Source organism: Mirounga leonina, unplaced genomic scaffold (genome assembly GCF_011800145.1).
Source record: "Mirounga leonina isolate KUSES-001 unplaced genomic scaffold, KU_Mleo_1.0 Mir_357, whole genome shotgun sequence".
Taxonomy (NCBI): domain Eukaryota; kingdom Metazoa; phylum Chordata; class Mammalia; order Carnivora; family Phocidae; genus Mirounga; species Mirounga leonina.
Genome location: NW_023270702.1, coordinates 7,044,233 through 7,064,970, shown reverse-complemented (window position 1 = coordinate 7,064,970; position 20,738 = coordinate 7,044,233). Strand labels below are relative to the sequence as shown.

Here is a 20,738-nt window from a genome sequence, read left to right as displayed (position 1 = left end):
GTCACCGCTCCTTTCCTTACCTACTTCACAGGGTTTTGTGAAGATTAAAGAATGTATGTCAAGCAGGGGCGCCTGGGTGGCTCAGTTGGTTAAGCCACTGCCTTCGGCTCGGGTCATGATCCTGGAGTCCCGGGATCAAGTCCCGCATCGGGCTCCCTGCTCGGCAGGGAGTCTGCTTCTCCCTCTGACCCTCCCCCTTCTCATGCTCTATCTCATTCTCTCTCTCAAATAAATAAATAAAATCTTTAAAAAAAAAAAAATGTATGTCAAGCATAAAATAACTGTATAACACATAGTACTCCATAATCCATTCCTATTCTAACTAACATTAGTGAGTAATCCATTATTCTGCTTCTGGTAGTCTCATCTATTAGAAGAAAAGGAAATGTTAGATGTCAAGGTTTACAGAGTATGGCCTCAGTTCCTTATGTAATGCCTTCTAGATGAGGACAGTCTTCAAGCCTATGGCCAACGAAACCCACAGGCCAATGTTTCACGCAGGAGAATGGGATCATCAGTGAAATGAGCTTTCCATCCAAGGCTCGGGTGCAGGTGGCAGAAAGACTATTCCAATCTGTACTCTATCGTGGCCAGATCATCCAAAGAAAAAACCTGAATTCTATCCCACACCTTAACCTTTGAACCGTATGATCTTACTCCCCTTGCCCCACTGAACTGCTTTAACTAAATCTGCCCTCGGTGGGTCCAGCCTTCATCTTCCCTCAAGGCTCCAAAAGCAACTTGCTGCCATCTAGGGAGGGATAATGGTTACAAGTCTAGGAGAAGACATCACCCCAGTGCCCCATTAGGGAAGGCATGAGGAGGACATTTCTTTCAGGAGGGTCGGGAGAACTGAGGAACAGAAAGGACTCTGCCTGCCTTGAAGAATTAATGATTTTGTCCTTTTGCAAACAGTGGAAATCAGAATCATGGAGCATGTAGCTGATTTTTTTACTTCTCCACGAATGACCTTACACTGCTCTGAATTATTTTTCACCTTAAGTCTGAGGGTAGGAAATATAACACATTCCAGTTTACTTACGGTTCTATCAATTGAAGGTTATATCACCTTATTTTTAAAATAGTGCTTGGAGAAAATAATCCTCTTGTGGTTTTAAGAAGTACTTAAAACCAAACAAAAATGTAAAACCTTTAAAGAAAACACATTTTTAAAAATAGAAACAGTATTACTAATTTTGAAAAGACTGTTGATGTCACTGTGGTTTATTGGTAAATACAAAGTATAGGCTCTTTGTTTTTTTGGGTTTTTTTTGCTATATTTTTTTTTTAAAGCAAAGCCAAGGAGATTAGAAACCAAGTACACATATGCTCTTTAGAGTAGAAACATAAATTAGTTTTTAACAATTAGGCACTTAAAATGTAAATGTAAAATGGCATTTTTAGAAGTATAAACTACAGTTCCACTCCTAAATACCTCCTGAAATGTTTTTACGAACACAAAAGCACAAGCACGGAAAACATTTCTAAACAAAGATAATTCCCTCTTTAAAAAACAACAACAAACCTGAACACAAATCCCATATGAGAGACCAATGACTAAGGTATTAGGGGAAGGAGAAAAGAGCTTCTGAAATTTACATGTTTGATTAAAATATAAGCATTTAATAAAACTATTACAATAGCATACAGTATATATTATAATGAAAAATATGTCAGGAAAATAATGAATTCTAGACTTAAAATTTTACTTTACAACAAGGCACTTAACACATTGAAACAGTACAGTAAATTTCTGAAAGAATGCAACAGGCTACCTCTCACACCTTGTAATGATATTTCTTTTATGAATATACTGTAACATAACCATACATTTTGCAGCATTAATCATTGCATAGGAGGTAAATTAAATAATGAATTCCAACTTGGCAACTAGATTAGCTTATGTTTACAGTTTCTTCTTTTTTTTTTCTTTTAAAGGACAGTTTTAAATAATTCCATAATAAAGAACTATTCTCATTCATGATTCATTTAGAACACAGCATAGTTAGATTAATGAATAATAAATCAGAACTTAAAAGGTGTGTATCTGTATAAAAACTTATCTTTGGGTACCTCTGACATGATTTTCAGTGTTTAGGTATTGAAGTCAAGAGCACTTCTTAATAGAAGAAATATTTTTAGCAAGTAAGTCAAAGGAGTTAAATTATTGCAACACAAGGACATTAAAAAAAATACCAGGAACCTTTATACATACAAATAGAAAAGCCTTCAACACATGGCATATTACTTAAAATATGCTCGATTTAAAACTTGTAAACTCATTTATCAAGAAATTCCTTCTCACACTTCCTTGCAGTACAGAAGTGAGTATGTTAAAACCGGCTTAAAGTTTTAAAAAGTTTTACAGTGCAAAACAAAAACGACAAATAAAAAGGAAATGCTTAAAATATTGAAGAAACAAGATGTGAACTTTTAATTAAAAAAGCTGCATGAGCTTTAGCATGTAAAAAAAAAAATACAAATACAAAATAAGAAAGACTGCCAAACTGGTGTTTCAAAGTAAACAAAGTATAGGTAGTTATAAAGGGAGACATTAATGATTGTGATAATGAGAGGTAAAATGGTCTGCAAATTTTCTTTGATCAAATGGACAAAAGATTAGAATTGTAACTCCCTTGGATCTAAGCACATTTTCCCTTTGGGAAAGGTTTAAAAGACCTTTAAAATAATCCCTTTTGCATGATGCTTTCAGATTATTGGCAAAAACAAAACAAAACAACCACCACCAAACCAATGCCTTTTAAAAACTTGAAAATATACTTTAAAAAGTGGCAAATTTGCGTTCCAAGTCATATAACATAATTCCACTAGGAGGCACTGCTATACAGCAAAGAACCTTAGGCAAGGTCCTCATTGCCCCGGACCGGGGGCCGGGCTCGCTCAAAACAGCCTTCCTTCCTCAGCACAACTTGTTTCCCAAGATGCCAGTAAATTAAATAACAAATTTAAAATCACTCTGGGTGGAATCAGGAGCAATGCTTTATTTTCAGAGCTGTGGAGGAGCTCAAAAAATAGAATCTGAGAGGAACCCATTTCCATTTGAAAGAATTTAGAAAAAATATGCCTAATTTATGGGAATCCTGTTATAGATATTGCACAGGACTCAATTCCAAGAAAAGCTTAGAACGGGAGCACTGGTTTACAAAAAAAAAGAATAATGGAGAAGATCTTGTATTGTAATTAGCAAGGAAAAGGAGCTCCCAAAATTCACTGTTTCAAAGGCAAGATCAAAATTGTTTAAGTTTTCTATCCCAAAGGGGCATGTTAGGTTAAGCCTCAAGTTTGCTTTGCTAAATGTAAATGAGTTTCTCTATTTCTTTCATTTTCCCATCTTGAAACTTTGGTGTTTTCCCTCCTTCTTTTCAAATCACGTGCTTCCTGTGTGTCTATCAGACACCTGTGACACATACATGTAAGGAACACGTGAGCAGTAATAGTGTCTCCACACGTGAGGTCAGAGAGGTTTTTAAAGTTCTTTAAAAGGTGATGGTATTTTTTAAAAAACTGCATCACTTGACTAAAATGCAAGGTTTACTGTTTCAAGGGTCTCCAACAATCAACACACCATGATTTTTAAATCTTAAATACTTTTCCTTACTTAAGTTGAAGAAAATTAGGTTATCCAAGACACTGCTGAATAAGGCTCTCAGGTCTATCAGGTTATGAATTAGATGCTCAAGGAATATACCAACGTCAGGAGCACAAAACCCAGGCTTCCATGTCAGATGCTTTTCCTCATAATCGGACAGCAGGAATTGAAACTCAAGTGTTTTCAAGCAGGACACCTTAAATACCACAAGTGTCAATATTTAGCAAATGAAAGACAAAATTCTGGCTTAAGCACATCCGGTAAACTATAGATCTATTTCTTACTGGTTTATTTAATAACAAATACCAGAAAACTACTTGCGTTTCAAAGTCTGCTAAGGATATTCAGGATTTCCATTCTCATTTTAAATAACTGGATGAAGAATGTCTTTTCCTGCCTTTGAATTCAACTACCTTTCCTTTAGTGATTCTTCTGTTACTCAGAGAAAGAGCCATTCTGAATACAGACACAGAATTTTAGCACCAAAAATAATGACCCTTCTGAAAAGATTTGTATTGTGCTTCTCTCAAGCAATCTGAAGGTCAGTTTTGTGTACCAAATCAAGGCAAGCTAGTTTATAATGACAAATTTAGGGGTATTTTTCATTCTTAAGTGGAGGGAAATTTTCAACTTTTTCCCCTTCCATGTAAATGTAACTGCCCCCTTCCACCTCATGGGCCTGTCTTCCGACCTAGGGTTGATGATTCTGGAACCATAAATCTCGTTTTAGAATTACTAGAAGGCTCAAGAAATTAACCAACCCTGACAGCATTAATCTGATCTGATTTTTAAAAATCCATCTTCTTTTTGCATCACCTCAAAGAACTTTAGAAACAATGCTCCCCCCTTTACTGGGTCGCTGTCACTGTCTAACAGACTGATTCCAACAGGAGGGGATAATGCAGCACCGTGGTGTAATTTCAGGATCAAAGTAAAATTACTCAGTTGTGGCATATGTCCTTAGGACCCATTTATAAGAAGCTGAGTCTCTTGCTAAAAGGCAAGGATACATTACACTTTCAGACTCCATCTCGGTTTTCCCATAAAGTACAATGTAACTAGGAAGAAAGAGTTTCCAGTGAAACATGACCAGCTGCATTTCTGAGTTCCGCTTAGCCGCTCTAAAACCGATCTCACACAGGGTAGGACGGGAGAGAAACGCAGGCTTGTCCCCCAAGTGGCGCGAGCATCCGTTCACATACATGCGTGTTTTCAGCCTGTGCTGGAACAGCTACCTGCCCTAGGGGGGCGGGGGCGGAGGGGGGGGCGGCACAGATGCAAATTTACCGGGCAGAGAGCAGATAAATGTGTACACAGGACCACTTGTTTAACAGAAATAGCTCCATGTTTCCTGTGTATCTGTCCTAGAGATTTTAAAGTGAAATATTTACACACGCATAAAATCTGTGAGATGTGTCAAATAGTTCCATACTGGATCATCTTTCTTTCTTTCTTTTTTTTTTTTTTTAAGAAAATTATCGGTTTAAAAACAAAAAAGTAAAAGTGATACATAGTGCAGTGAGTGGTAGCAGCAGGTGCACGTTCCCAGACCTGACCCTGACCTTCCCCGTGACAAGGTGGAAACAAAGTTCACCTCAAGTTTACTTACAACCGATAGATCTCCCCCTCATTAATAAGCCTAATGCTAAAACCATTCTCAACATTAGGTTATTCTATTTACACAGTAGCTGTATATATCCAGATATTTTATTTAAAACATTAACAAATTCTTCTGACGTTGGAGGGAAAAAAAAAAATCCTGAAAAAATTCTGTAGAGGGCTTTAGTGGATAAAGAATAAGGAGAAGGAATAGTATGTTCTTTGGCACCTCTTTAACAAGCTCATTAGTAAAATCCCAGTTTGGGGGCTTGTCACCCATGAATGAAGAGCTGCAGGAGAATATACCTTTCTCAGGATGAATTAAAAAACAGTCAAAGGGTAATACTTCATCTTTCTAATCATTTACACGAAATTTGGTCCACTTCTTCATTTACCAGTCAGTTCTTCTAAAATAAAGACCCAAAACTATACCTTTGGTTACAGCGTTAACTCTTTTGGTATAAGAGCTGATGCCTTTGTTTTGCTCCTCAGGTAGATTTCTCATTATCTTCACCGATCTTCTGAACCCGTGAATACTTTTTGCATGAAGATTTAAAGCAGCCAGGGGGCCAGGAGAGTGGCCAAGAGAAGCAGCAAGGAATTGAGCCTTGTACGTTTTTCTCGAAAAAATAAAAGATGGGGAACCACCATGCTCGAGACAAGAAATTCGTCTGTGAAGAGACCTTCAAGTTCTGTAAAAAGTAGAAAAATAAAAAGGAAAATGAGACCTATTTTTCATGATTTGCATCCTATTTTTTTTCTTAATTATCATTCATTGTACCATAACAGAGAAAGCAGCAGAATCAGGATCACAAGGCAGTAATTGTCTTTGTTTTTTTAAAGATTTTATTTGTCAGAGAGAGCGCATAAGCAGGGGGAGCGGCAGGCAGAGGGGGAAGCAGACTCCCCGCTGAGCAGGGAGCCCGACGTGGGGCTCGATCCCAGGACCCTGGGATCATGACCTGAGCTGAAGGCAGACGCTTAACCGACTGAGCCACCCAGGCAGTAATTGTCTTTGTGCCTTTTCCCTGATCCTGACATATTTCTGGTCCCAGGCTCCTTCCCCCTTTCCATCTCATGCAAATTCTTCTGCCTGCAATCCCAGTAAGAGACTCAGGAGTGGATGTGTGAGTTGGCCAGGAGGGACAGTTCTCAGGATGCATGAGCAGATGGATCTAGGCCCAGGAAGATGGAAGAGTGGAAGGTGAACTCACAGGGCGGAACAGATTTAAGGTGAAAGGTGAAGGTTTGGGGTTGATGGTGTCAAGAGATACCCAGATGGAAGTGTAAGAAGGAAGGAAGGTGGCAATGGGAGGCTACAAAATGGGAAGGAGAGCTACAGACACAAAATAACCCGTAGAAAAGGCATCTATCAGTGGGGAGCACTAAACGAGAGTTGGGTTCAGACCCTTTGGGAATGACACTTGCTCACACATTATATGCATCGGACAATATGGCAGGACCACCCAAAGAGAAATCCTGCTACACGGACTCACTCTGACACCAGGCACACACACCTAGACTAGGAAAAGGCGCTACAGAGACGGGGAGGAATCATCCCATCTTGGGATGACAGGAAGATAGCAGGAGCTAGGAAGGCTTCCCAGAAGATGTGGCCTTTGAGTTAGCTCTTTCCACATGAGCAGCAGAAGCAAAGAAAAGGTCGTCTGGGGACAGAAGGCAGCAGTAACAAACAAGGAAATATAAGAAGGGAAGCCAGAGAGCACAGTATCACAAAAAGATGTACCAAATCCAGGAATCCACGGACTACTTATTTTGCCTGAAGTTTAACAATAATTGCCGTCTTCTCCTCAAAATTAGGTTCCCTGAGGGCAGGGAGCAGGTCTTACCGAGCTGCGCCACAATGCTTCTATAGAGAAGGTTCCCTTATTTTAAGTTAGCATTTATACTTTTTCAACTCTGGTGTCGATTAGTCAAATTAGGAAAACACCACGCTCTATGATGACACCGCCCTTTTATCCTTAAATGTCATTTATATTTGTGACACTATTTAGTTGAAGAGGCAGTCGTGGGGATATGTTTCAGTGAACTGACCCAGACCCCACACGTGAGTGCAGACAGTGGGCATTCCTACTAAAGCTATCTGAAACCCCACTGTATGAAAAAAGGGCCACTGCATTGAAAGAAAAGAAATTATCCAGGGATGGCTTCACTGTTCTCACCTTTTCATTGGCCATTGAATGGTACCACCAAAACAGCCGTGTTGTAATATAATAAGCAATGATCACATCGACAGTATAGTGTTCGTGCGCTACAAGAATGCAGATGATCCCGGCGGCACTCAGCAGCCAGCAGATTAAATGATACCACCAGAAGTGACGAGGCGAATCTAGACAGCAGAAAAAGTATAGAGTTAATAAGATTCCCAGGGATGAATTCAGTGATTACAGTCTACACTAACGACCTTAAGTAGAATAATCTAAGATCAGGAAGTCACTGGAAGAAGAAAACAGATTAACCCCCAATGAGTCACCGTCAGTCGCCTAGGATTTGCTCCATAGGAAGGGAGCAGGAAGAGGACCACTGATAGCAGGTCTAATAGTCATTCCCTGGGGAACAGTCATTCTCTAGACATCCTAGACCTTGCCCACTGCTAGGCCATTCAGTAAGGAAGTGAACAGAATTGTTTATTAGGTTGGTTGGAATTGGCTCATATTAGCTCACAGAAGGGATCCCATCGGAAAGAAAAGCGGTAGGGGTCAAAAGCAAGGGTAGTTGTCAAGGAAAATGTGGGGGGAAATGAAAAAGCAAGAGTCATTTCAGGTCTTACATAAACTTACTCTGGTTTCTCCAGGAGGAGAAAAACAGCCTTGCGGCTAGCAATATTTTGCTTCTCAGCAGTTTCATACTGTTGTTGCTAATGGCAACTATAAATGCTCCCTATATAAAGCTTAGGATTCTGGCTCATTCACTTGTGGATTTTAGCCTTCCTAGTGAGTCCTCTAAGAAGGTCATCATATTGATCGGCTGTAAGAGAGAACGACAGCGCTCATCAGGTGAAGCAGGACCGTGCGCCCCACAGCTTGCCCACCCAAGTGCTGAGGACAGAGGTACAGATGCACCCTCTGGTTCATCGCCAACAGCTTTCTCTTTTCTTTTTCTTTAATAGCAGTTTCCTTTTTTTCTATTTTAAAGACTTATTAGCTCACAAAGTTAATACTCTCACAAACCGATTTATTTCCTATTTGTCTGTGTTTATCTTCATAGTGATATTTATTTCTAAGTGCAGAACCATGGTAGAAGAGCAAAAGGAGGGCGCCTGGGTGGCTCAGTTGGTTGGGCGACTGCCTTCAGCTCAGGTCATGGTCCTGGAGACCCGGGATCGAGTCCCGTATCGGGCTCCCTGCTCAGCGGGGAGTCTGCTTCTCCCTCTGACCCTCCTCCCTCTCGTGCTCTGTCTCCCATTCTCTCTCGCAAATAAGTAAATAAAATCTTAAAAAAAAAAAAAAAAAGAGCAAAAGGATCCATTTCCAGAAGTTTAGAGGAAACACCAAATCAGGTATCACTCAAATGAAAAAGAGTTTTTGGTGAAATAGCTGTTGCTCTTTTGGTCCCAAGTGGAACAGTAAGATACTAAGCCTGCATTTGCATTTGGAAGTCTGACTTTTCCATTTTGAATGTGCTCCTTGTTCCTTCTCAGTTGGCTCACCCTGCCACTAAGTTCTAGCAGATAAGTGACGGACTCCTAGAATTTTAAAGCTGGAAGAGGCCTTACCCTTTACAGGTTGGGTGGCCAGATCCAGGCCCCACAACTATTCTGTTAGGCGGAGAATACTCAAAATTGAGCCAACATTTAGAAATCTGGAGAGTTCACTAAATATGCATTCTGCAGAACCACAGACTCCACCCTTCCCCGAAGTCTCACACCAACCCAGCTACCTCTGCTGATAGGTCTCCTGATATTTATCACCTTAGATAAGTTAAAATTGTTTGGGCAAACCAGAACCATTTTGTATTTGTTTATCCACAAGAAGCAAAGCTGAAGCAGACAAGGAGTAAAGAGGCGGGCCGAATGGTCATTTTACTACTTGTGGAACTGAAAATGAAGTTTTAGGAATGGCTGGAAATTCTAACACTGCTCTTCCACAAAAATGTATTCCCAGGTATGCTACCACATTGGGACCTGCACACTAACTGAGCACAGTGGCTGACCCAAAGCAAAGATTTAATAGAAATTATTTTGAAATAGAATGGGAAAATGGCAACCCCTTCCTGCTTTCCCATCCTACCACAGGGAGAACATTGAGCTAAAAGATAACGATACAAATATTAATCCACTCCACTTGTCCGTGTGGGCTCCTAGCCCTAGTTGCCATTGAATAATCATACAGTGGACTTTCTGTGGTAACAAGGTTAAAAAAAGAAAGAAAAGAAAAGAAAGAAAGAAAAATTTCCCCCTCTCCTAGCAAGACATTTGGTTCTAACTGCTAGGCTGACCTCCTCGGGCTAATTTTATAAGGAACCTAGGCCCCAGTGATAAAATTTGCACAGCAGTGGAAAGCCCACAAAAACGGTCCTGGTCCCATGTTTTCATCTGTTCTCTTGACAACATTCAAATCTACTCATGACAACCAAGCAAACAAGGAAAGAGACCAAACAGATCAAAAGGCAGGAAAACAAAAAATATCGGAAAAATGCATCTAATTCTAGGAGCAAACTGCTCAAAGAAGCCATTGGAAGCACTGCTTACTCAGAACAATAACACATGGTATCATTTAGAAGGTGATGGTTTTTCTTAATTGCACAGGAAACGAGCACAAACATGGAATGCTCTGATTTATTATGTACAGAACTGACTCTAGAGCAGGATCTGTATTAAGCATTACAGATTTGCCATTTCATTTCTCACCAAAAATTAGAGAAAGCAGAATATAATTCTTTCCCTGCTGTATGTAAACTTAATACAGTTTTAAAAACTTCAAGCCAAAATCATGCCGTGGGAAGCAAATCTCTCTACATACTGCAGAGCCTTCATTAAAGCATAAAAATAATCACAAGTTGCCTTGCTATTGCTCTGAAGTAAAAGAAAGAACAATAATGAGCAATAGACCAGACTGTTCCTTAGCAATTTTAGAAGATCAGACAACTTGGGTTCCCAAATATTCTAAACAGAGCCAAGAAATTAATAGCATAACCTCTGGAGTCAGCCTGCTTGAGTGTGAATACCCCGTCCTCCAATTACCAACTGGGGACCGTGGGAAGTCATTCTAAGTTTCCTCTCTGAAAAATGGGGAAAACAGTGCTTCTCTCTTGGGGTGGCTGCAGGATTAAATGAGCTATTTTGCATCAACGGCTTAGAACAGTGCCTGGCACAGAGTATTATGACTTTTTGCTACTGCTGCTAACAACCCTTGGTCTTGGGTTATTTTGTAAAATTGACCTTCAGTTTCCTGGGGTGATTCTCTTCATTACTTTGAATCCACAATGGCTTTGCTCCAACATGCAACGCCTCCCCACCCTCCTCCTCATGTTTTTCTATAAATTTCTTATGATTTTCAGATTAGAGAGAAGCTCCTACAACTCAAGTACACCTCTGGACTGGAAAACAATGGATCTTACACACAGGTGGAACTTTTTCCAACAAAAGTTAGAGTTAGAATCATAAACAGCACAGATCACTCTGTGGGCTCATCAGAACCAATAACTAGGTATTGGAAATGTAGTGACTGACATTTAAGGAAGAGATAACCCCCTGATATTGGTGCAGAAACAGACTCAGGTTTCTTCCCATTGCCACCTCCCACAGTGTGAGGCTGAGGGCAGAAATAAGGGGAAAGGTCCAGAACGCCCTCTGCCGTAAAAGTCAGGTATGATGAAGTCTGTGCACTTAACACGCTACTCTCTGTACCAAGTGTGTGTGTGTGTGTGTGTGGCATTTACAAAGGAAACAATTCAGAAGCTACACAATTCTTAACAAAAAAAAGACTTCAGTTCATCTACTGTAAAGAACCTCAACTCTTTGTCATAATACTCTCAAAGCAGAACTTAAACCTAAAACCCCAGGAAACCCAAGGGACAAGAACTCACTTATGCACCCCTGACAGATAAACTCTGACGTCCACACTGCCATTTGGCGAGGCTAAACCTGTTTGGATTAACGACAGGCCAAGAGAGGGTGGAAGAAGCAGGACATCAGAGGGGGAGGCGTCCTTCTGCTGGTCTTTGCTAAAAGACCTCTTTACAATGCCGAGTAAGTGAAGAAAGTTGAGATAAGGCTCTAAGAAACACTGTGGAGTGTTCTGGAACTAAAGGGGAAGGTTAACCTGACCAGCGTTGCAACAATGAAGGAGAAAGTATCACTCGGCTTTGAAAGGATGTTGAGATGATATGCCTAATTAAATCAAACCTCAGAAATCTACAAGAAGGGGATCTGCCAGGCAACTAAAATACAGATCCCACAATGAAGGAGACATTATACCAGCCATGAAAGCTGATAGGATACACAAGGATTTTGTATAATGGGAATTAAGTGTATAAATATGGAAAGATACTTCACATTCTTGCCTCCATATTGTTTTGTACAGAGAAATGATCAATACTGGCAAAATGTTCCTTGAAGATGCCTATTGAATCATAGAAGTCGGCTGGAAAATGGTGAAATTGGAATGGGACAAGAAAACATCTAAAAAAGGGGAAAACATTAAATTATTTGGGATGAAACAATGGAAGTTTCATTCATAAGTCATTTACATTTGGCTTTCCAGTGCACTGATTCTGTTTGTAATAAACTTAACACTGTGTGCTTCTTAGTTGCAACACTAAAATAGCTTTTCATACCTAGAGAAGAGGAGGGAGACAGACATTGTGGAGGCATGCTAAATGTTAGAGAATCCAGGGTCAAGTTTTAAGCCTCCAGTGTCCAAATCACATAGGACTAGTTGAAATGATTTAAACACACACACACACACACACACACACACACACCTCTCTGTCTCTTTCATAGCTACCAGTCCCAATGGAATAAGGGTTCCCATCAATTTCTGGCCTTAGGGATCCCCCTCCCACCACAGTAGTCAACAGAGTGGGAAGGAGTTATACTCACATTCTTTGATGAACAAATAAGTAAGTGTCAGCACAACGGTGTGACCGCTGAAGAGGAAGTCTCCACACAAGATATGGGATCCAGTTATGGACAATCCACCACCGGAAATCAATCGCAGAATCCGTTGTATTTTTGCCTGAGAGTCTCCGTTGAGCTGAAAGACACAAGATCAGGAAGAAAATTTACAAGCCGATAAAAATCACACTTCAGCCTAATTTGTGTGATACTTAGAAAGCTTACCAGGTTGTGCTTTTTTCCTTTTAACTTAAAAAGCCAAAAAGAAGCCAAGGGGGGAAGCTCCTCCAATTAGGTTTTATTTGTTGAACTGGCGAGTTTTAGTGACACGTTTTAAATTATTCAGTATGTTACTAATAATATGTTTTGGTGGTGGTGTGTCCTTGGGCAAAGCTTTTAAAAAATATTAATAACCAATGACTTCACCACAGCTATGCACTAAAAAGATCAAAGCTACTTTCTTTCCTCTTTGTAGGGGGAAGTCAGGGTTTTGGATGGTTAATATTTGATTCAGCTGAATACCACATTACTAATATTCTAAAGTGTATTCGGGGACTTTGTGTTAAGTGGGCAGCCTAAAGTGTGCATAGAGCTGTGTTAATAGCTGATCAAGACATTTACAGTTAAGAAGGGAGCTGCAACACATTACAGAATTTAAATAGGTTTGCAAATGATGGATTAGAGATGTATTGACAGCTTTTAAAAATGAGTAGCTCTGATCAGGAAAAACATCCTCCAAGGAAATAATCTGTGTGCTATTGCAGAGGGCAAGAATGCTCCCTTGGACAATGGTGTAGAAGTCCCTAGAAGCCACCATGATGACACAGGAAACAATGATGGGCTAGGACAGGAGTTTGACCCAATAGTCAAAAGTTTGTATCCCATTAAAACTGAAGCAAATAGGCAGGAGTAGTAGACTGAGTGGGTCAAAATGGTAGGCATGGAAAATTGGAATACTGAAATGCTCAGGAGCCAGATAAAGAGTTTCAGAACAATCTAGTATCAGGTGAACAGGCTTAGAAAAATCAAAGAATGATCCTCAGAAATATATTCAGGTAATAGTACACATGAGAAGAGAAATACAGAAAGACCACTAATGTCTAGTCATTTGGGACCTAGGGGGCCAGGTCTAGGACATGCTGCCTTTTGTACTCAATGATGATCCTTTCGGGCAACTAGGCCCTGAAGCATGGCCAGTCTAGCCTTGATGATGGTTAAATAGGTGATGAAGACAGGCAGTATCCTGCCCAAGTGGATGCAAGGGGGAAAAGGAGGGTAGGATGCGTACAGGCAGATGGGAGGACGGTCTGGGAGTAGAGAAATTCAGCTAGCCTCTAAAGCAAGTGGAAAACCATCCTATCCAGTACAATAGGAATCCGGGCAGGATTCCTGGCCTAAAACATCACTACTGGGGACCTTAGAACCTTCCTGACTAAAAAAAGAATTCATAAGGATCTAGAAAGTTTTCTGGTATTCAGATGACCCATGTAAAAAGGCAAACACACCATGATTGGTTGATAGTTGAGAATAAGGCTCTACAAGAGAAAATGCCGTAAACCGGGATTAGAGGGCAAGGTGAGAAGTAACTTTCTTCAGAAGTTTGCTTAGGGTAAGCCCAGGTGGCAAAACCAGAACACAAATATTTTATCAAGACTTGGTAGTCCTTGGGGCACCTGGGTGGTTCAAACGGTTAAGCGTTTGCCTTCAGCTCAGGTTGTGATCTCAGGGTCCTGGGATCGAGTCCCGTATCCTGCTCCCTGATCAGTGGGGAGTCTGCTTCTCCCTCTCCCTCTGCTGCTCCCGTCTGCTCTGGCTCACTCTCTCTCTCAAATGAATAAATAAAACCTTCAAAAAAAAAAAAAAAAAAGACTCGATAGTCCTTAAACCAACATGCCAAGTAACAGGTGACCTTGCCTTGAAAAGACAGGATCTAGAAGGCAGCAAAGGATCCATACCTGGGGAAGGTTAAGTACTGTTGACAGAGTTGCAGGACTCATTTCAGGCGCACCTCAGGAACGGTGTATTGCAAACTACATGAAATAATGTGATACGCCCTTGATGTGGAAGATAGACTCTAGCCGTGTGCTTTATCAGATCAATCACAGTCCTTCAGGAACTTCTTATCACATGGCTGGCACAAACAACTGTTAACACTGAGATCAAATTAAAAAGTACATATGCTGCCCAACCACTGTGTTTCCAGTTTAAAAGGACACGTTATTTTCATTTCAAAACCCTAACGTATTTTTTTTTTATCTGTTCACCTATCCCAACTCAGTACTCTAATTTCCTAACGGCATAAACCCTTAAAGTCATCAGTCCCTTGACCCAGGATTAGATGGACCCAAAGGTCTAAGCAGACCAGGAGCTGAACTATTGCCACACATTGTCTTCTCCCCTCTTCCTTTCAGCAGCGAGGGCGAATGGAGATTTCTGATAGCCCTGGATTCATTATGCCTTTACAGAACAGCGGAAGCATGCTCTCTTCTTGCTCTGTCTTTCCACAGTTCTTAATTCCTCGATCCTGTCATTGCTATCTTAGATGTCAATTCATGCTCAGTATAAATGCTAAAGAGCACCTCAAGAAAGGCGGGGGGGGGGGGAAGGGGGTAGAAAGAAAAGGGGGGAGGGGAGGGGAGGTTAAGTGAGAGTTGGGATTAATGGGGTTTTTTCCCTAATTCTGTTTTGGTTCACTGGGACCCTCCATCACTCACCACTTAAGACTCTAGTTCCTATTAATTTCCTCATTTTTTCAGACACCGTTCCACACCATGACTCGGTACGGAACAGAAGACGTGGACGACTAAGAGGAGAGGCAACGATCACAAGCGCCACACCAGACGGGTGCTCCGTGTTCTAAGGGTTCCTGGAGCTGTTACCACCACATGCCACATCCACACCAAGAAAGTACAAGACAGCCCAACACGGCTGATGGCAGAACAAAAAACTCACCCTGCACACTGTCCCTTCAGTTCAGAAGAAGGGTCCTTTGGGCACTCATGGCCAGGAAAGCTTTCTCAGGGAAGGGACTAGAGCTATCCCCGCCCAACATTCTTGCACATGGCCAAATGGGTTTGAAAAGCTAAATCATTTCATCCAAGTCCTAATAACCGGGCCAAAATGTATTTAAACACACTTCTCCGAACACAAGATTTTGTGACTGCAAACCAAAACTCAGATGGGTGAGCTGATGCAAACTGTAAGCAAAAGACTCAAAGTGAGCTCCAGGAACAGACAAGGGAGAAGGCAGCTGGGAAACCAAAGGCCAAGGGTTTCCCCACTCTTGTGAAATCACGTGTGGGGACGGTATCCACTGAGGAGCAAGCTGCGTTAGGCAGCGAGGGCTGTGTTGGACATCCCCCCCCACTGTGAGTGACTTCAGGATTACACGGTCCCGTCATTGTTCACAGCCTCAGAGGGTATTCCACCGAACCAACAACAGAGGAGGCTGGTAGATTACCTAACGGCCTCGTAACCACAAACAATCTAAGGAGAACTCAAAGCCCGTGGCTGGACCCCACTGAGAACTCAGTTCTGACTCCTGATCTAAAGCACCACATCACCTCCAGTTAAAGTGATCTGTGTGTTTATCTTACTGAACCCTTACTCAGGCACCCACAGCCAGCCTGCTTATGCGGCAGGAATAGGTCCTGACAGCTGAACATGGGGGCGGATTAGTGAGGAGGCCGCCAGAGCCTCCATTGTGAAGATTTGTAGCTTGGTTAGCCAGTGGTACGTTTACTGATGTGGCTTCTGAAAATTGCAACTCTTCCAGGGAGGAGGATCTTTAATTTACTGCCTTTCTATAGTCATAGCAATTCATCTCTGCAAACCTCATCCATTACTGGGATGGGCTTGCCTGCTTTTCTGTGCCCACTTCTTCATTTAACACATAGCAATAACCCCCTTAGAAGCGTTTATTACTTTTCTGAACTTCTCCCATGCCTTAAATTAGTTTCACTAAATATCGGCCAATGTTTAAATTCAATATGTACACTGTTTTAATTACAGATACTTTCTGCTTTGATGGCTTTGGAAAATTAAGGCTTCTCCAAACCACACCTATATTTGGTGAGGGAGACTGTGGACTTCCTCAGAACAACTCTATTTTTCCTTCCACCTTGGACATCTGCTTAGTGTTCAGTAAAACATGATGTTAGACTTCATTCCCTCGTCCAGAAAGCACGTGATTTGTAAGTCTCCTTTTTTTTTTTTTTTATAAACCAGGGCATACTGGGGTCTAAGATGATTAACAGCTCTCTCAAGAAATGACTCTACCTGGAGAGACTGTAAATCCTGCTTAAGACCGTTTCCGAGTTCATGCCCACAATGTATCCCAACAAAAGGCCAGTCTGGCTTTCCATTTGCTAGAAACTCTGGGGTCATCCTTGGCTTCTTTCTCCTACGAGCACATCCTGTTGGCCTTACCTTCAGAACGCCTCCTGAACCAAATGACTTCTCCTCACTCCAGTGAGGGCCACGAAGGGCCCAGGGCACCCATGACCTTTGCCATCTCTACTCAGCCACATGGGCCTCCTGCCATCCCTTGAACCCACTGTGACTAAGCTACTTCCGTGGCCCATCCACACGGCTCACGTCCTCATGCTCTATCTTGCCCCAATGCTTTCCTACCACAGAAGCCTCTCTGCTCTCTCTCTGAAGTCGTACCTACCCTCAGTGTCCCCATTACCCTTACTCAGCTTTTCTGTTCTTCATCTGATAGTGACCTGACTTATCATGTTACAAGTGATGCATTTAGTTTTCAGCTGTCAGCCCTCAATAGAACGCAAATTCTTGAAGAACAACAACTTTGCTTTGGTCATTGCTGTTGCCATAGTGCCCGGCCTGGTACCTAACAGCAGCTTTAACACTTGTAGGATGAATGAATGCATGGACGAGTAAAAGAGAAGGCCAAAAAGAAGAGTTGAACACCCCGCTGTAACTTCTGGGTAGCAGAAAATCAATTTCTGATGCGCAAAGATACACGTTTTATGAAAACCTATTGGAACGTCTTCTCTCCAAATCCAGAGAAACAAAAAATACAGTAGACTGCAGTTAACAGCTCTGAGAGTGTCTGAAGAACCTGCCGTACAGCGAGCAGGTGTTCCCAAAGTGCTTTTTTCATCTCCTCTACCTGCGAACTCAGAGGCGCTTACCTTCGGGGCGCACTGGAAATGCATGCCAGGCACAGGGAGAGTGGTGACGTACATCGTAATACAGCGATACAGGTATAAAGTTCCAATGATGAAAAAGAATCTGCGTCCTACTATTGACCTAGAGGAAAAACGGGGGTAGGGAGAAACTGGTTGACTCGTTGTTTCTGCTCCCAGTGCAATACAGACCAACGTTTAACAGAATAAAGAATGATTAAGACAGAGTGGCATTAACAGACCAGTTTCACGGCTCACACACAGGCTTACGTGTGAACGGCCCACCCCTACATTCCAGAAATGAAGGTTCACCTTTTGTAATAAATCTAGGAGGGTTAGGACCCAAAAGGAATGTCTGTGGGGAGTGGAGAAGTTACGGCAGACTAAGGGCTCTAGACAACAACCTCTCCTAAAAAAAAAAGGGCGCTCTTTGCCAGAGAATTCAATGAACTGCTCTATGTTTCTAGTCAACACACTACATTAATAAAACCTTCCCTTGAGAACATATCAAAGGTATAAACGAGCCACGGTCGCAGAGGAATTAACTAATGAGCTAAGGTGATATTACATAATTGGGCAAAGAAGGAAATGGGGCAACTGATTTAACTGGAGTTATATAAGCAAGGCTTATTTGGAGACCATCCAACAGTGTTTTCACAACTTGGGCATGAACTATTCTATCTATGACTATACAGATTTTCAGAGAACTAGATTTTGAAAATGTTCAAAGTACCCTTGTGCCCTTACGGACATTTAAGGGTGAAGCTCTAAACTGATTAGTTTACCCTTATTTTATTCAACCTTGATCAAAAAATAAAAGGCAAAAAAAAAATCCCACAAGTACTTTTATACTTCATATTTCTTGGTGGAGACCTGTCCTGTACCCCCGAGTCCTCACTCCAGCGCAGTGGTTCCCAGAGGTTTGACTTTGTGCACGCTGTCCTCCAATGGGAAAGGCTCTGCCTGTTTGCGCCGCTGCCTCATGGGTTATCTGAATGGGCTTCGAGGGTTCTGAGCGTCCTGATGTCCAGCAAAAATGACAACTTGTTTTCTGCTGTGTAATTAGGGCTGGGTCTATAAACTCTGGGTTCTGGGGAGTCAGAGGGGGTGGGGCCCATAAAGCCCCTGGAATTACTAGTTGTAACCTCCCTCACACATAAACTATATTCCTACAGGTCTCTCATTTTCAGAGCTCTCAAACTTTCAAAACTAATACCGATCAAAGACTTCTGGAAAACTAGGCAGTTTCAGGCATGTGGCATATTTTTAGTTTTCTCCAAGACTGTGGTCTGACGTGGATCAAAGTCTAATTCAGGTAACTGCTGGGACTTCTAATTTACAGAATTATGTACGAACATAATTTTAGTTGCCCGTTTCCAGTAACTATTTTAAGAATATTCCAGAGCTTCTGGGGTCAAAATATAGAGTAGAAAACTACCTAGACTATTAAATGAGGGGTGCCTGGGTGGCTCAGTTAAGTGTCTGCCTTCAGCTCAGGTCATGATCCCAGGGTCCTGGGGTCGAGCCCCATGTTGATCTCCCTGCTCAGTGGGGAGTCTGCTTCTCCCTCTCCCCCTGCTGCTCCCCCCTGCTCTTGCGTGCGCTCGCTCTCTCTCAATAAAATCTTAAAAAAAAAAAAATAGACAATTAGATGAAAGTAATTTAGTGCAAGGCCATTTCTTTCAAAGGTCTGCTATATTAACTCTGCCTTTTCTAGTACTGAAAAGGAAAGGGTGATAATCAGTGCTGAGTCTCTCCATTTGGTTAAGTGAAAAACAATTCACCCTTTGCTTCAACCTCAGACCCAAAAAGTGTGTTGAACTGGGTGCTCCATGCTATTCGACAAGGTGAAGTAATAAGCAGGAATTATTATGAGTCAATTATATTCATTCCAGCATTCTGAGTTCAGCTGTACTCAGAACTGAAAATTAACTTAGAAGGTAAAATGTGCACTCTGCAACCTTATTTAGAAAAATAACTACTGCTAATGATTTTTTCCCCACAGCTTTGAAGGTGCTTTTACAAGAGAGAGCAAGTAGGATTTCTCATTCAGCTAGGATGTTCAAAACAGGTTGTAAAAATTATTCTACTAGTTATTAAAATGATACAATTCTACCTCAAAAGTAAAAAAAAAAAAAAAAGTATGATTTCCCCAACAAGTTTCTGATGATGAGTTGTGATCAAAACAGTAGATTATCATTAAAATGTGTGGCCAGCTATGTGCCCACAAGTTTGTTTGTTTGTTGGGGGGGGAGGGGCAGAGGGAGAGAATCTCAAGCAGGCTCCATGCCTGGTGCAGAGCCCGACTTGGGCTCGATCTCATGACCCTGGAATCATGACCTGAGCTGAAATCAAGAGCTGGCCGCTTAACTGACTGAGCCACCCGGCATCCCCAGGAGTTTTGACATGGTAAAGCCTAAGGTGCTCATGGAGTGACAGTTCATAACAACTCTCTAGATAAAGATGCAAATAAATTGAGACTGTGCTTAAGCAGCACGGTAGATGCCAGCTATTTACCAGACCCTGGAAAATGTCTCTTTTCACGTATATATGAATAAAACGTTGGTCTAAATTAAGGGAGAAAGCAAACACCTTTGGCCTAAGCAGGCTCTTTTATTTTCAGTGTCACTTGCAGACACCCAAAAGAGCAATGCTAAAGTTCAACAAACCTATTGTTTGCTTTCGGCATAAAGCATACCATAATTTAACAGCTTGGGCAGCAAACAGTTCTAGTAAAAGACCGTTGCTAGCTGCCCTTTACTTACACATACCAAGGAAAATGTTTAGGAATGACTTCAGTTTGTGGAACAAGCTTTCAAAACTGCAAACTTGGAATTTGGGGGAACTCTTGAGCAAAGAGAGTTTGGATTCTCCTCTCAAAGCAACAAGCAAATGAAAGAACAGTATAGCGTAAATTCTCTCCTCTAAACATGATCTTGTGGCATTAATGCAGAAATCCCATTTGTGAATTTTTGAACAGTATCGACTAAGTTAGTACACATTACATTTTCAAAAGCCTCCGTTTATGGGCAAGGTTTTGATCCAACTTCTATTTTAGTGATTTAATTGCTAGAATCTTAGTAGAGAACAAAACATCTGAAGGAGACATGAGATGAAAAGGGAGTTGCCGGGGCCCTGTTTTTATGGACTAGCAGTCAGATTTCACAGGGAAGCAAAAATAACCACTTCAGAGCTATGTCCTATTTTTAAGTGTCTTTAAGGCAAAAGTACGTGGCTTTACTACTTCCTGACTGCCCCCATTCCAGAACAGGGAGACTGAATGAACTAAGGGCTCCCTTGT

At 41.5% G+C, this 20,738-nt stretch overlaps 1 protein-coding gene across 2 annotated transcripts in view; it reads right to left on the bottom strand.

Annotated features, from left to right (window-relative positions):
- Nucleotides 1–2,149: 2,149 nt before the first annotated feature.
- Nucleotides 2,150–20,738, bottom strand: part of SGMS2 (sphingomyelin synthase 2) — an 82,095-nt gene continuing 63,506 nt past the window's right edge. For both annotated transcript variants that reach the window (XM_035030245.1, XM_035030244.1), the window contains exons 3-6: nucleotides 17,444–17,561; nucleotides 12,273–12,426; nucleotides 7,393–7,559; nucleotides 2,150–5,901 (exon numbers count right to left, since the gene is read on the bottom strand). In XM_035030245.1, the coding sequence (XP_034886136.1) occupies nucleotides 5,698–5,901; nucleotides 7,393–7,559; nucleotides 12,273–12,426; nucleotides 17,444–17,561 (643 nt within the window). In that variant the 3' untranslated portion in view covers nucleotides 2,150–5,697. The remainder of the gene's footprint in view (nucleotides 5,902–7,392; nucleotides 7,560–12,272; nucleotides 12,427–17,443; nucleotides 17,562–20,738) is intronic.